Source organism: Mustela nigripes, chromosome 16, assembly GCF_022355385.1.
Source record: "Mustela nigripes isolate SB6536 chromosome 16, MUSNIG.SB6536, whole genome shotgun sequence".
NCBI lineage: Eukaryota > Metazoa > Chordata > Mammalia > Carnivora > Mustelidae > Mustela > Mustela nigripes.
This window is the reverse complement of record NC_081572.1, coordinates 32,223,109-32,238,493: the sequence shown is the minus strand read 5'-3', so window position 1 is coordinate 32,238,493 and position 15,385 is coordinate 32,223,109. Positions and strand designations below refer to the sequence as shown.

Below are 15,385 nucleotides of genomic sequence, written 5' to 3'. Positions count from 1 at the left end.
GGGGAAAAGGGGTATACACAGAATTAAGCTCTGCACTCCCAAGAAGCCTGTGCTAGAACACTGTACAAATACTGAAACCCCTGGGATCATCCAACATTAAAGTAAGTGCTGGGAATGAGTAAAGTACAATCGTCCTCGAGAAGTTCAATATTCTTGTAACAAATCTTAAGCATCTGCTAGGTTGCAGACACTTCTAGACCCAGGTTAAAGCAGTGAACACGGGCAAGATTCCCGTTTTGCTGGATTTACCAGCTGTAGTAACAGTTCCAACATTCAGTAAACAGTGACCCGTGAAGACATTCTGGTCCCGGGGCCTGGTATTTCAAGCATTCAGGCCAAACCCCAAAGTGAAGCTACCGCTTCAGAGTCCAAATCAACGGTTCTCCGTTTCTGCCGGGTTGGTGGCATCTCTTGGCCACGGCGACCTCCAGCGGCCACCCTCCGCCGTGCTGCCTGCTTTGGCTCCCCGCAGGGGAGAGCAGAAGGGAGGAGCAAAGAGCTGGGCGAGTCCCGTTCCCACTCTGCTTACAGACCAGGCGGTCGCCGCTAGCTCGTGGCAATCTGAGATCCAGATTTCGTTCTCTCTCAAATGAGAGATCTTGACTCGGGACTGACGGCACCATGCAGGTCCTGAAGGACGGCAGGGTCGGCTCGCTGAGGCAAAGTAAGGGTCGGAGGAACCCGTCACGACGCAGAAGAGAGGAAACCCTCCCGCCTCCATTCGGAGAAGACCGAAGACACAACCTCGCGCCCAGGCCTCCCTCCTCTCTTAGCCTGCGGGGTCTTTTCTCTCTTTCCGGGTTTGGGACGAGATGATGACCGCAGCGAAACCAAAACTGGAAACGGATAAACTGCGGTGCCACCGGGAATCTATCTGAGAACTACTCCCAAGGCGTGGTCGTCGCCGGAAGTGGCTGTAAGGCCTAAGCCCTTACAAGGGCCCGCCTCCAATTGCGCTACCAGTAGGCGACAGCCACCCCCACTTCCGGCCCCTGGAGTCTCTTCCAGCAGCCCCCCTTTTACTGCTCTGTCATTGGCTGCCGCAGGGACGCGCTGTGATTTCCCATTGGTCGAGCCTCCTCTCCGGGGCCGTGCCTCCTCTCTCCAGGTACTGTCTTGTCTTCCGGCACCCGATAGGCTCAAGGCTGGGAGGGCGTCTGCCCCATTTGACCAATGAGCAGAGTGAAGAGTGAGGGCGGCGGCTGCGTGGTGGGGGCAGGGCGGGACTTGGTGTGGCTATTGGCCAGGGCGGGCACAGACCGGAGATACGATTGGATGGGGGAAGAGGTCCCGTGGTGGGGTCGAAGCTGCGCGGCCTCGGCAGCTGGGGGAGACGGAAGTGGTGAGAGCGCGGCCTCGGAGGGTCGGGCGGACGCCGCCTGGGTGAGTCACCGTGCCCCGTGCACTGCCAGTCTGGGAACCGCAACGACCGCGTCTTGCCTCGCCCCGCCCCAGCCCCTCCGGCTTTCATGGGCCCCGCCCTCTGTCATTCCGGGCCCCGCCTCCGAATCTTTAGGCTCCGCCTCTAGAACCTGGACACCTGGGCTCTCCTGCCAGCCTGGCCCGCCCCCACCCCGGGGCCAGATCCCCTTGGTCCGGGAGCCCTGGGCATCCCAGGCCTGGTCCTTGTCCCTCTTTCCCTCCCTCCGTTTCCCTGAGGCTGCGTGCCAGTGGGCGGTGAGGCAGCACCTCTGGCTTGCCTCTTGCTGGCTCCCCCGTGAGGAAGGGTGGGCTGTGATCAGGGAGGCGGGCAGGACCACAGATGGAGGCTTTTATCCCCGCAGCCTTCCGCAGGGAACTGCTGGACTTCTGAGCTCGGATAGCAGGCATGAGCGAAAGTGTCAGGAAAACCTGGGCCTGCCTCCCTAAGTGGGCCAAGGAGGCCCATCCTGAATTTCTGTTACTAGGGCCCATTTGACAGGTACTGACTCTGAGGCCTTAGGCTGGCCTGATTCTGTCTCTGTTGTGTGGCCTCCTCCCACAAACCAGCATCCCACTTGGTGTCAAATACTTTAAGCAGGACCTATTCAGTCCTGCTGCCCAGAAGGCATTCCTGCTGCCAGAGGCATTCGGCTCACAGGTTGTGGTCCCCTCCCTCTTGTCCTCCAACTCTGGACTCTGCCCCCAGTAAACAGATCAGGTGGGTGCTACTTCCAGACTTGGAGGCTGGCAGAGCGTTCTTGTGGCTTCATGTCCCTCCAGGGCCAGAAGTAAGTCCAGGTTGGGCAGCCTCTCTTTTCAGAGTTGGCAGTTCTTTTGCTTTCCCAAAAGGAACAGTGTTTGGAGTGTTCTCCTTCTGGTCTGGGAATCAGGACTCTTGAGTTCTGCCGGATAATCTTGGATGACACTCATTCCTGCGCCAGAACTTTGGGGCTGACTCCATGCCCTGCAGAATCACTTGTTGCTTTCTTCCCGCGTAGCTCACATTGCCTCTGTCTGGCAAGGGGACACGGGGAGAGGCCAGTTCTCCGTGAAATTCGCTGAAGAGGTTAGGAGTAGATGTGTGGCATTGGCGGAATCTAAGGTAATGTTAATGGTGCTCTTTAATCTTATGTTTCTGTCTTTTTACAGTAAGAAGCAGGCAGCCAGGACCCTCACCACAGTAGAATGGTGAGTATTCTCTTTCCTCAGACTGTTGTATTTTCGGTAATCCTTCTGTCTTTTTTGTGAAGCTGTCTTGCCCCTCCTGGACCTTGAGCTCTGTGCTACTCGGTTCAGCCTCTAAACAGGCTCATCTCTCCTGGAAATAAATTAGGGTTTCTTTAGGTTGCAAAACACCAGCCAATATACAGCACTGGGACAGGAAGCCTCTAGAAGTCTTTTCCTGCACATGTTATGTATGCTATACCTTCCGAATATTACCACTGGCTCTCATAGCCTTTCATAATGGCCCTTCTCTTACTCTTCTTGGGTGCCTGGTGGAAGCTCTCTGTTCTGGTCTGAAAAGCCAGGCCTCCTTTATCTCAAGATACTTGTGCTTCCTAGTGAGCCCCTTGAATATTGTGGGTGCTGTATTGGGAGTGAGGCCATCAAAACAGTGGGGTTTCTCCAGCTTTAAGATGCTGCTGTCTTTTAAGCTACTGCACTCAATAGCTGACTGGATATATAGTGGGATAGCACCCTCAAGGGGCCCAGAATATCACTGGGCTGCACAGGGGGTGAGGCTGGGGGTGAAAATGATCCTGCATACCTTCCATTAACTGTAAATGCCCTTCTCTCAACTCACATTCAGGGAACCCCTTAGCTAACCCCTGAGAACTAGGAGGAGGAAGCGTGAGATGAAAAGAGAACAGAGAGTTGCAGGCCCAGGCCTATACTGGGCCCTTGCTCTGGCTGTATCTTTTCAGTTTCTTCGAGTGTCCCCTGTGCAGGTTAAGGAATTCAGTTGGTGAGAGGACTCTCTCCTTTCCTCCACAGGCATGGGGGTATGTGGTTCTCGTCTCTTCCCTAGAAAGCCTGGTGGTCTTGTTTCCCACCAACTGATAGCCCCCTTTCTCTTTTCTTCTGTGACTCTGAAAAGACCATGGACTTTAGAGTGAGCGCAGTCTATTTTTGAATCCTAGCACCACTGCTTGAATAGCTTAGGTAACTCGCATATTTTCTTTCTAAGCCTGACCTCTCACCAGCAAAACAGTTAATTCTTGGAGAGTTAACAGTTAATTCTTGGAGAGTTGACAGGTTCTAGTGAGGCAATGTTTGCAGCCTGCCTGGCTCATAGTAGATGCTTAATACAATGTCAAGTTTTCTCCTATTCCCCCTTCCCCCCAGAGCAAAACCAAAGCCCCAGTTCCTGAAAGTTACCAGGCAGAGGAAGTGTGGGGTCCCAAACAGCTCCTTCCGAGACTTTTGATGATACTTTTGAGTCTGATTCCTCCTTATTCCTTGGCCCTCTACCCAACTCCCTCCATACCCTACTCTTGGGTTTCAGGTTTTGTTTTGCATAGCTTTTGTGGTCCGCAGTTCCCGTCTTCTCTTTCCCAGCCCCCCCCCCCCCAATTCTTCTCCAAGAAGGACTTTCTTATCTAGACGTCAGAGGATGTGAAACAAGGGAGAGATGGAGCTGAAGGTAGGGTTGGGCAGGGGCCATGGAATAAAACACTTCAAGAACTTCCCTTTCGGGAGTGTGGAGTGGCCAACCTGGCATAGACCAGTGTCTGTTCGGAAGGGCAAAAAAGGGAGTGGGATTTAGTGACGTCATGGGATTGGAGGACACTGGTGGACAGGGGTGTGGTGGGTGGTGGTTTTGTAGGAAAAGGAGGAGGCCTTGCAACTGTAGGTGAGCCTTATCTTGGGAATTCAGGACAGGCACTGGGGGAACTCAGAGTGGGGAGGACATGGGGACAGAGTGTGAAAAGAGGGGTGTGGGCTGGTTCACTGAGAATATGGGAAGTGAAAGAATGTAGGAGGGCTTGCCTTACCCTCTGACGCGGTCTGGGGGCAGTCCCGCCGCCCAGACTGCGAAAGCCCCCAGACGTCCCCTGAGGACGCCTTCGCACGCGGCCGGAGGGGACCGCGAGGAGGGAGGAGCCTGGAGCCGTGGGCGGGGCCTCGAGGATCCGCCCCCACGCCCCCTTCTCGCGCGGCCGGGGGGCGCTCCCCTCGTCTGGCTCCCCTCCCTTCCGCGCTCGTGCCGGAGGGCGGAGCCGGGCTAGCTCCATTGTGGAGAGGAGGGGAGAGGCGCGCGGGAGCCGCGCGGAGGCCCCGCCGCCAGCGCGCTTGCCTCCTGGTCGCCGCGGCTGCACCTGGCGGGCCCGCAGCCGTGATGCGGCGGGCGTCCGGCACTGGCGGGCAGCGCAGCGGCTCCGGGGACATGTGTGCTGGCCCAGACCGCCCGCGACCATGAGCCTGACCGCCCGCGTCTCCTGCTCCATGCTCAGCTGCTTCGTAAGTGTTGGCCTGGTCTGCGGGGGCCCGGGGGTCCCAGTGCTTGCTGCACCCGCAGCCCCGCCCAGCGCCAGCCCTTGCGATTCCGAATTTTGGCTCATCCCGCTTCCCGTGGCCCCTGGCAGTGGAGGGGGGGTTTCTTTTCTTTCTTGGACTTGCTTTCATCTTCGGGGGCCGGGGATTATGGAAAGCGTGTGTGTGAATGTGTAAATTCTGTGACCCATCTTGGCCCCGCAGCCACTGCCCTTGACTGCAGATCTCCAGGCCCCGCCCTGCAGGGGTACATCCCTTTACCTCCGCCTCTCCATCTTGGTCCCACCCGCAGCATCCTTGCTTGGGGATCTGGGATGTTAGGGGGCCCGTCGGGGAGCACAGGATATCTGAGCTGTTTGCCTGGCTCCGGTCCCCTCCCCCTTCCACCACTCCATACCTCACCTGACACGCCAGTCTTTTCTCCTTGACTGTCCCCCAGACAGCCTCTCTTCTCCATCTTCCCTGCCTCTGCAGGGCTCCTACCTCTGCATCATTCCCAGTCCTCCCCTCCTCCCCCCCCCCGGCTTTATGCCCCTTCCCCGCCTCCCCCCTCCGTCCCCTCCGATCCTCCCCCCCGTGGGTGGCTGCCAGGCCTCCTCTCTCTCTCTCTCTCTCTCTGTCTGTCTCCCTTTCCCTCTCCCCTGGCCTTCCTTGGGTCTCCTGGTTTCTCCCAGACCCGTGGGTCCCCTCTTCACCCCTCCCTGCTGGTTGGGAGAGGAGTTACTTCTGCTTGCTGTGGGTATTCCGTAGGAATTCCCCTCTGATCAGCAGGCAGGGCAGGTTGCTTGGTAGGTGGTGGGGGCTCTTCAGCACTGAGGACCTAACTGGAAGATAAGCTCAGCTCCAAAACACATCCTTCTTTTGAAAATATCCATGAAGGCCCTCTAGAGGCATGGGACTGAATCCCCCAACCTGTTCCTCTTTGTCTCCTTCACCTACCAGAGTGAAGAGTCTGTGGCCTTAGGTGCCTGCTTTCCCTCCTGTCTCCATAACCAGCTGCCACACCTGGTTCCTTTTTCTCAGGGCGGCACTTCCCATTCCCACTTCTGTCTTTCCCTCACATTGTTGCCTGTCTTTTTCTTAGTTTTCTCTCTTCCTCCATTTGGGAAATTTTGGTTCTATTTGGTTCTGCTGCTCTTCGAGGAGTGCAGACTCCCAGTTCCTCTTTGGAGCTTACTCTTCCCTTAGGCTGAATGGGTTTGAGTATCCCCTCCACATCACCCTTTCCACCAAGCCAGTCCTCTTTTCCATCCTCTGGTGACCAAACCTTTATCAGGGTGTACGGGGTGTATGCAGGTTTATTGAGGGGAGGGGAGCAGAATGAGGTCTGATGGGCCAAGTGGAGCCTGCTGACTTAGGGCTGAGGCCTTCCCTACAGGGTGAGGAGGGGCCCCCCAGCCTGGAGTACATCCAAGCCAAGGATCTGTTTCCCCCCAAGGAACTAGTGAAAGAGGAGGAGAATCTGCAGGTAAGGAGGAGGTGGGGGCCCAGGGTGGGTGGAGCTCTCTGCCAAATTAAAAACACCTTTCCTTCCCTCCCCACAAACAACATCTCCAAAGGGATCCAGTACTGGGGCTTTGGCTTCCTGTTTCCGGGTCTCTTGAGGGAGGGGAATCTGTCTGTACTTGCGTTGTGGAGCCTTTGGCCCCAGGGAAGGAAAGGCAGCTTTCCTGTGCAGCTGTTGCCTGGTGCTGTTACTGTGGAGAGGACTCTTCTGTTTTGCCTTGGCCCAGCTTTTCCATAGGGGATCCCATGGGTCAGGGTTGGGGAGGGGAACGGAGAGGTGGACTGAAGGTTCCTCTGGAACTCTCCTCCTCCTGGACTGAGGGTTCCTCTGCCCCTCGACAGGTGCCCTTTACAGTGCTGCAGGGTGAGGGAGTGGAGTTCCTGGGCCGGGCAGCCGATGCTCTCATTGCCATCTCCAACTACCGGCTGCATATCAAGTTCAAAGATTCTGTCATCAACGTGAGTTTCTGTCTTGTTCTCCCACACCCAAGGCAGAATCCCTGCCTGGTTCAAGGTGAGATTGCTCCAGTGCTGGTCTTGATCCTGTCTCCAAATGAAGTTGGGGTTCCCTTCTTTTTCTTGCTAACTTTTTGCTTTCCTGCTATGGGTTTGTCTTTCTGCCTCTCCCTTCTTCTTCCCTCCCCTCTTCTCTCTTTCCTTTACTCTGTTGCTGACCCTTCTAAGGGGGCACAGTGGCATTGTTGGGAAGAGTGCCACTTACAACTGTGTGACCTTGTTTAAATCACCCAAGGCTTAATTTCCCCCCGAATAATTTGGTCTGAAAATATCTGCCTTGTGGGGTTCTTGTGATTATTCTTTAAGGTCACATAAGTAGAGGACCCTGCACAGTTACCAGGCACTCAGCTGGCCCTCAGTCAGTGTCGGCTTCCTTCCTTGTGTGGCTACATCGGCATCTAGGCTGGGATGGGCACGAGGAGTAACAGGAGCTGAGCTTTAGTTTGCCCTTCCTCTAAAGGTCCCCCTCCGGATGATTGACACTGTGGAGAGCCGAGATATGTTCCAGCTGCACATTGCCTGCAAGGACTCCAAAGTGGTGAGGTGAGAACAGTGGGGCTACACTCAGGTCCTGTGTCCCTGCTCCTGCCCAGACCTCTCTGATGTAGGGTTTCTCTGGAGCAAGAAGGAAAAATACTGTCTCACTTCCCACATGTGAAAGAAAAGGTAGAAACCCTCTCTTGCTTGGGAGGTCAACTTCCTGACCCACAATGTCTTGATCTGAAAAAATGGGGATAACGTATAGCTCATGGAGTTGTCATAGGGATTAAACAGGGTAGTGAAGGTGAAGGCACCTAGGGTTGGCATTGTGGGTTGATTTATTAATTCACTTAACATACATTTATTGACCCCTCTACTCTATGGAAGACTGTTATAAGCACTGGGAATATAGCAGAATACTAGTAAAAAGAATTTCCTGCCCTCATGGAGCTTATATTCCAATGGGTAGTTACCAGCAGTAAATAATGAGTAAAATATATTAAGTGATAGTAAACGTAAAGGTGAAAAGTAAAGCGGGGAAAGGGAATACGGAGTGCTGTGTTGTAGCTCTAAACAATAGGATCAGAGAAGGTTGCATTGAAAAGGTGACATTTGATTCACGACCTGAAAAAAATGACCATGTAGATATTTGAGTGAAGACGGTGGCAGACAGATCAGTGCGTGCAAAGGCCCTGAGGTAGGTATTTTACTTAGCGTATTGGAAGAATAGCAAGAAGGCTTGTGTAGCTGGAGTGAAGAGCACGTGGGTGAGAGTAGTGAGGTATAAGATCTGAGAGGTAAGGTGGGTGTCAGAGTGTCATAATGACTGGCCTTTACTTTGAGGGAAATGAGAAACCACTGCAGGGTTTTGAGTAAAGGAGAGATATGATCTGATTAATGTTCTGTAGAATGACTCTGGCTGCTCTATTGAGAATAGATGGAAGGGGGTCAGACACAAAGGCAAGGGAAGAGGCGGAGGGGACTAGTTAAGAAGCTATTGTAGTTAGCCAAGCGAGAGAGCGTGGGGGCCTGGCTAGGGTGGTAGTGGCCAAAATGGCAGGAAGCATTCAGATTTTTGAGGGGAGAGATGACAAGATTTGCTGACAGATTGGATATGAGAGAAAGAGAAGTCTGGAATGACTCCAAGGATCATTAAAAGAGTGTCCAGAAAAAAAAAAAAGTAGAGTGCCCTCTTTAGAGTCTGTCCTGTATGTGCTCAGGACTAGGGATTCAGAAGGATAACCCACACTGGCCTTCTCTTCCAGGAGGTTGAGGTCTAGTTGCCAAAGGAAGACTTAACAGTAGCAGTATGCTATGGGAAAACTTACTGTTTAAAACTCTCAAGCATGTTAAGACTAAGAGAAGAACGGGTCTGTAAAATGGAGTGGGCTTGGAAGGCTTCAAAGAAGAGGGGGGACAGGGCTGTCTTCAAAGTGTCAGTAGGATGTGGCTTGGCTGAGAGGAGGCGTTATCAAGCGGAAGTGAGAAACAAGGAGACAGGAATGGTGTGAACAGGACTTCCTGCCTGCAGCAGGAGTCATGAGAGAACATGGAGTACCGAGACATTCAGGGACATGTGGTAGAGTTTGGATTTGATGTAAGAAATGGTAGGGCCCCATTTGAAGGGATAAGTATATCCCAAGGACTAGAGTTCTTGGGAAGACAGTTGTCAAAAAGGTAAATTCTCTTGGGTGTTGGCCAGTGTCCCTGGTCCTCCCCCAGGTCCCTGTGCCTTACCTCTTGCTTTAAATCCTCCCCTCCCCACAGCCTTCTTGTGGGCCTTGTTTTTGACCATTATGACCCCAAGGCACACCTGCCCCGTGCCTCACTCTGTGGCTTCTTGCCTTGGCAGGTGCCACTTCTCCACTTTCAAGCAGTGCCAAGAGTGGTTGTCACGGCTAAGCCGGGCCACGGCGCGACCTGCCAAGCCTGAAGACCTCTTTGCCTTCGCCTACCATGCCTGGTGCCTGGGGCTGACTGAGGAGGACCAGCATACCCACCTGTGTCAGCCGGGTAAGGCCAGGCTGTTTTATTTGGGAGGCTTCATATCTCTTGATTCTTAACCCTCCTCCACCCACGGACATGGTGCACTTGGATGCTGACAGGCAGGCATGGGGGCTGTGTTGCAGGAGAGCACATACGATGTCGGCAGGAGGCTGAGCTCACGAGGATGGGCTTTGATCTGCAGAATGTCTGGAGAGTCTCCCACATCAACAGCAACTACAAGTGAGAGGGCAGGAGGGGGAGGAGAACCAAAATACCAAGCCAGACTCAGATCTTGCTGGGCCAAGTCCCTGGTTCTGTGAGAGAGGAGGACTCCTTATCTCTCTTCCCACAAAGCCATCCCTGGGGATCTTGTTATCATAGGCCTTAGATTGCGCTTGGTGACCCCATCTGGTCTCTTCACAGATTGTGCCCCAGTTACCCACAGAAGCTCCTGGTTCCTGTGTGGATCACAGACAAAGAGCTGGAGAATGTGGCTTCCTTCCGCTCCTGGAAGCGGATCCCGGTGGTTGTGTATAGGTGAGGCAGCAGGGGACAGGAAGTAGGGAGGACATTTTTTATGCAAGAAAGAGTCAAAAGTGGAGATTTTGTCCGGTTGAGTGGGAATTGATACCCTGCAGAAAATGAAATAATTTCCAATCAAAAACTACGTCGGCTTTTTTCTTCTAAAGATGAGGCTTTTGGAGAATACATTCACTTTACCTTTTTTGGAGGGTGTGTGTGTGTGTGTGTGTGTGTGTGTTTATAAAATGTTGCATGAATGTGTGTACAATGTTGTGTGTGTAAATTGTCGCATTAGAACCGGGGTTGGCCAACTATGGCCCAGTGAACCAAATCCAGCCTGCGGCCCGTTTCATGTACAGCCCAGTGCTATGAATGGTTTTTACATTTTAAAAGGGTTGCTTTTGGGGCGCCTGGGTGGCTCAGTGGGTTAAAGCCGCTGCCTTCAGCTCAGGTCATGATCCCAGGGTCCTGGGATCGAGCCCCGCATCGGGCTCTCTGCTCAGCAGGGTGCCTGCTTCCTCCTCTCTCTCTGCCTGCCTCTCTGCCTACTTATGATCTCTGCCAAATAAATAAATAAATCTTAAATAAAATAAAATAAAATAAAAGGGTTGCTTTTTTTTTTTTTTTTTTAAACCAAAAAGAAAGAATGCGTGACAGAGACAGGCTGTGACATGTGAAGCTGAACATTTATTGTTTCTTTACTGAAAGTGCTTGTGGATCACCTGCACTAGAACACTGTAGCGAAAGTAGAGTGAAACAGATAGTAGCTGTGAGGTTTTGGAGTTGTTCTGCTCTGGGCTCAGGCTTGTTCTCCTGCTGGGTGTTGGTACCTGGAGCAGGTGCTGTGCAAAGTCAAGAAGTCAAGGTCACCTTGGGAACACAGAGAGCATCCAAGAAATGTGTGTGACAGTGCTTTGTAAACTGTAGAGCCCTCTGGATATGTCAAGGGCTTTTGGTTGTTATTGTGGCCTGGGTGAATGGGTAGCCCCTGTTGGCTCTGGAGGTCTTGGTCTAGCCCCCTGAGGCCTTGGCAGTAGGCCTGGGGCGGGGGCGGGGGTCAGTGGGCACTGCAGATGGCAAGGGAATGATGGTTTCTTCCCTTTCGTCAGACACCTCCGCAACGGGGCTGCCATCGCCCGCTGCAGCCAGCCGGAGATCAGCTGGTGGGGCTGGCGCAATGCAGACGATGAGTACCTGGTCACATCCATCGCTAAAGCCTGTGCCCTGGACCCAGGGACAAGAGCCACTGGGGGCTCCCTCAGCACTGGGAATAGTGATGCCAGCGAGGCATGTGACACTGACTTCGGTAAGGTGTTGTGGGCGGTGCTGACCCCCTGGAGAGCCCCCACCTTGGCCTTACTGGCTTTTGGGGAGCCCCTCCCCTCCCCCCACCTCCTGAGAGGATGGGAAGAAGATGACAACACACAGGGTGCCAGGGTCTCTGCCCTTTGGGAGGCTGTAGGAGGACCGGGGTATCCAGTTGTCTGTTCTCTGCTGAAAGAGTGTGTCCCAGGGCAGGGTGATGCTGGGCTGGCTGACTCAGGGTCTACTCCCTGCTGTGTGTTTAGATTCCTCCTTGACCGCGTGCTCTGGAGTAGAGAGCACCGCAGCCCCCCAGAAGCTGCTGATCCTGGACGCTCGCTCCTACACGGCGGCAGTGGCCAACCGGGCCAAGGGTGGAGGCTGTGAGTGCGAAGGTATGGCTCTTACAACCCCCGCCACATCCCCCGCGCATCCCGTCTGTAGCCAGTCTGCGCTCTGGGTGGCCTCGGTGAGGAGGGGCCTGGGGGCAGCTTGTACAGTGGAAAGAGCCAGACAAACTTGGCTTGGAATCAGGACTGTGCCTCTTATCTAGCAGTGACTCATTCGCTAGATCGGTCTCAATTTTATTATCTTATCTGCAAATTAGGGATGATCATAAAAATTATCAGCATAGAGCAGCTACTGTATATTGAGAATTTACTGTGTGTTGTCATTACGAGTAGTACCGTGACTATCACTCGTTGGTAATGTCCTTGTTACTGCTGTCAGCATGTGGCACCTGAGCATCCAGAGCTGAGTGGTCCCCCAGCCCGGGGAAGCCTGGTCCACGGGGACCGCTCTTGTCCTGGATGGCTGTTTCTGGGACGCGCTCTTAGGCTCCACCCTCGTCTGTACGTCTACAGAGTACTACCCCAACTGTGAGGTCGTGTTCATGGGCATGGCCAACATTCACGCCATCCGGAACAGCTTCCAGTATCTCCGGGCTGTGTGTAGCCAGATGCCTGACCCCAGCAAGTAGGTGGTCCCTGCCTGCCCCGTTCTATCCCCCCTCGTCTTGTCCTTCATTCAGTTCTGGTTCTTAGAAGATGAGCGGGGCTAATGGGAGGTGTGGAGATATGGGAGACCTGAGGGCCTGGTGCAGCGGGCCGGTTCCAAGAACACATCTTCTGCTCATTGGCCAGCACTGGAACGGCCACAGCACACTGGGTCCCTTTGGTTTGGATCTGAAGTCCTACTTAAAGAACATAGAGAACTGGGGAAAGCACGGCTAAATGTGATGCTTCCCACTCCTCCCTCGGTCCCCAGTCCCTTGTGTGCCTTGAGTCTTGTCTTCTTTACCTCCCTGCCAGATAGCTCCTGGCAGAAGGGCCCCGCACTGGACCTCTTGGCTTCAGCCCTCCCTGGGGACTTCATTTGGTGTGGCTGGCATGGGTGGTGGAGAGACTGTTGGAGCCACAGTGCCCTTGGTGACAGGCTTGATTTCTGCTCTCCTGTAGCTGGTTGTCAGCCCTGGAGAGCACGAAATGGCTGCAGCACTTGTCAGTGATGCTGAAGGCGGCCGTGCTCGTGGCTAATACCGTGGATCGGGAGGGCCGGCCTGTGCTGGTGCACTGCTCCGACGGCTGGGACCGGACTCCACAGATCGTAGCCCTGGCCAAGATACTGCTGGACCCATATTACAGGACACTGGAGGTACTGGGTGGGCTTGGGAGTGGAAGATCAGAGGGAAAGGTGGGTGGGGAAGGTGTTGGGCCCTATGGATCTGTCTTGGGGATCTTTTAGTATAGGACATTGGTAGCTTTGAGTCCTCTCCTAGGATCAGTTCTGCGCTTCCCTGTAGCGGCCAGCTCCCTGCCTTGGGCATCCCCTGGGGAGTAGCACACAAGCCTTTCCAGAAAGGCCCTATGCTTGGCCTCTCTTTTCTGCAGGGCTTCCAAGTTTTAGTAGAGTCTGACTGGCTAGATTTTGGACACAAGTTTGGAGACCGCTGCGGCCACCAGGAGAATGCAGAGGACCAAAACGAGCAGTGCCCGGTGTTCCTCCAGTGGCTTGATTCTGTTCATCAGCTGCTCAAGCAGTTCCCTTGCCTGTTTGAGTTTAATGAAGCATTCCTGGTAAGTCCTCCACTCCTGGTAAAGCCTGTGACTGGGGGCGGGGGTGGGGGCGGGGGAGAGGTGGCCAAGGCTCCCAGGTGTGAGCTAGTACGGCCTTCTAGGTCAAACTGGTGCAGCACACGTACTCCTGCCTCTACGGCACGTTCCTGGCCAACAACCCCTGCGAGCGAGAGAAGCGCAACATCTACAAACGGACCTGCTCTGTGTGGGCTCTCCTGCGGGCTGGCAATAAGAACTTTCACAACTTCCTCTACACACCTGGTTCCGACATGGTAAGTCCCAACCCTTGTTCTGTGGCCACTGCTTGGAGAGCTCCAGGGAGAACAGCCTGAGCAGTGGGGAGAATGAGGGCTGAGAGAAAGAAGATGGACCTGGACTGGCTCACAAAACACTGGCATGGGGCTGCTTCCCTAGGTCCTGCATCCTGTGTGTCATGTCCGGGCCCTGCACCTCTGGACAGCTGTTTATTTGCCAGCATCGTCTCCATGTACACTCGGGGAGGAGACCATGGATCTCTACCTTTCTCCAGCGACTCAGAGCCAGGAGTTCTCTGGCCGCTCTCTGGACAGGTAACAAGAGTCTTTCTTGCTCTCTCCTCTCTCCACTAGGAAGGCAGTGATTGCTTTGTGCCTCACCTCATGTTCTCCTTTTTTAAAAATAAGATATTTAAAAGCAACTTCTTGTCTCAGTTGAAGGAGAGACTTGGCCCCAAGACTTAGAGCTAGCCCGGAGGGCTCTCTGGATGTTTTCAAGGTCCTCACTTAAGATAAGATTGGTTACCTTCTTTCCTGGAGCTATCACCCTATGTGACATAGTTAAGCAGGGGAGAGGAGAACAGAGAAGAAAGGACTATTTCAGGAAGCTTTGTGGGAATGGTTTGATTTATGTTCACTATAGAAGACATTGGGGTACTTGGTATATTAGTAGTAGTGACCTTTGCTATATGCAGCAATAGCTTCTGGAAGCATCTGATTCTCAGGGAAGTGGGTTCCCAGAAGAGGGATAGTCTTCCCCTTCTCCCTCAGAAAAAGGCCAGAATTTAAAGGTAGACATAAAAATTAAAGTTATCTTCTGGCTGAATACTTGGGGGAAGTGGAATGGATGTTGGTTATAAAAGTAATGCATGTTCCTATTTAAAAAAAAGTTGAGGGGCGCCTGGGTGGCTCAGTCGGTTAAGCAGCTGCCTTCGGTTCAGGTCATGATCTGGTCCTGGGATTGAGCTCCTCACTGGGCTCCCTGCTCAGTGCTTCTCCCTCTCCCTCTGCCTGCTGCTTTGCCTACTTGTGTAGGCAACTGTGACTCTCTGTCAAATAAATAAATAAAATCTTTTTTAAAAAAATCAAACAGTGTAAATGTAGAAAATGAAAGTCTCCTTTTCAGACCCTTGTCCCCACAGGCGTCCACTGCTAACACTCCAGTGCCTGTGCTTCCAGATGTTTATTTCTACATAGATACAGCCACACTGTCACACTGTCATGTAGAAACATTTTTGGGGCACCTGGGTGGCTGTTTGTTAAGCTTCTGACTCTTGGATATCTGTCCAGGTCATGATTTCAAGGTCATGGGATCGAGCCCTGTGTTGGCCTCTGTGTTCAGCAGGGAGCCTGCTTGAGATTCTCTCTCTCCCTCTTCCTCTGCCCCTCCCTCCCATGTGTGCATATGCTCTCTCTCTCTCTCAAATAAATAAATCTTTTAAAAAAAGAAACATTTTAAGATGCTGAAAAACAGAATCATACTTTGCATACTGTTCTGCAGATTGTTTTTCCCATGTTGTGTTAGGCTGTCACCCCTCTAAAGCACATATAAAGCTGTTTTATTGCTTTAGCGACGCATATAACAGTCTAAAATTAGAGTATTAGAGTGTAGCATAACTTTTTTTTTTTTTTTTTAAAGATTTTATTTATTTATTTGACAGAGAGAAATTACAAGTACACTGAGAGGCAGGCAGAGAGAGAGAGAAGGAAGCAGGCTCCCTGCTGAGCAGAGAGCCTGATGCGGGACTCGATCCCAGGACCCTGAGATCATGACCTGAGCCGAAGGCAGCGGCTTAACCCACTGAGCCACCCAGGCGCCCTTGAGTT

The 15,385-nt window shown here is 53.1% G+C and overlaps 1 protein-coding gene across 5 annotated transcripts in view; it reads left to right on the top strand.

The window, feature by feature from the left end:
• Nucleotides 1-61: 61 nt before the first annotated feature.
• MTMR4 (myotubularin related protein 4) overlaps nt 62-15,385 on the top strand; it is a 26,757-nt gene continuing 11,433 nt past the window's right edge. For 2 of the 5 annotated variants that reach the window (XM_059379380.1, XM_059379376.1), the window contains exons 1-14: nt 4,749-4,884; nt 6,296-6,385; nt 6,766-6,882; nt 7,400-7,482; nt 9,272-9,432; nt 9,549-9,645; nt 9,829-9,942; nt 11,037-11,233; nt 11,496-11,624; nt 12,093-12,204; nt 12,687-12,882; nt 13,119-13,304; nt 13,406-13,576; nt 13,719-13,873. In XM_059379380.1, the coding sequence (XP_059235363.1) occupies nt 4,840-4,884; nt 6,296-6,385; nt 6,766-6,882; nt 7,400-7,482; nt 9,272-9,432; nt 9,549-9,645; nt 9,829-9,942; nt 11,037-11,233; nt 11,496-11,624; nt 12,093-12,204; nt 12,687-12,882; nt 13,119-13,304; nt 13,406-13,576; nt 13,719-13,873 (1,853 nt within the window). In that variant the 5' untranslated portion in view covers nt 4,749-4,839. Of the gene's footprint in view, nt 1,109-1,229; nt 1,384-1,672; nt 1,922-2,571; nt 2,611-4,748; nt 4,885-6,295; nt 6,386-6,765; nt 6,883-7,399; nt 7,483-9,271; nt 9,433-9,548; nt 9,646-9,828; nt 9,943-11,036; nt 11,234-11,495; nt 11,625-12,092; nt 12,205-12,686; nt 12,883-13,118; nt 13,305-13,405; nt 13,577-13,718; nt 13,874-15,385 lie in introns of those variants that run through there. The other 3 variants (XM_059379378.1, XM_059379377.1, XM_059379379.1) reach the window with 3 other exon arrangements.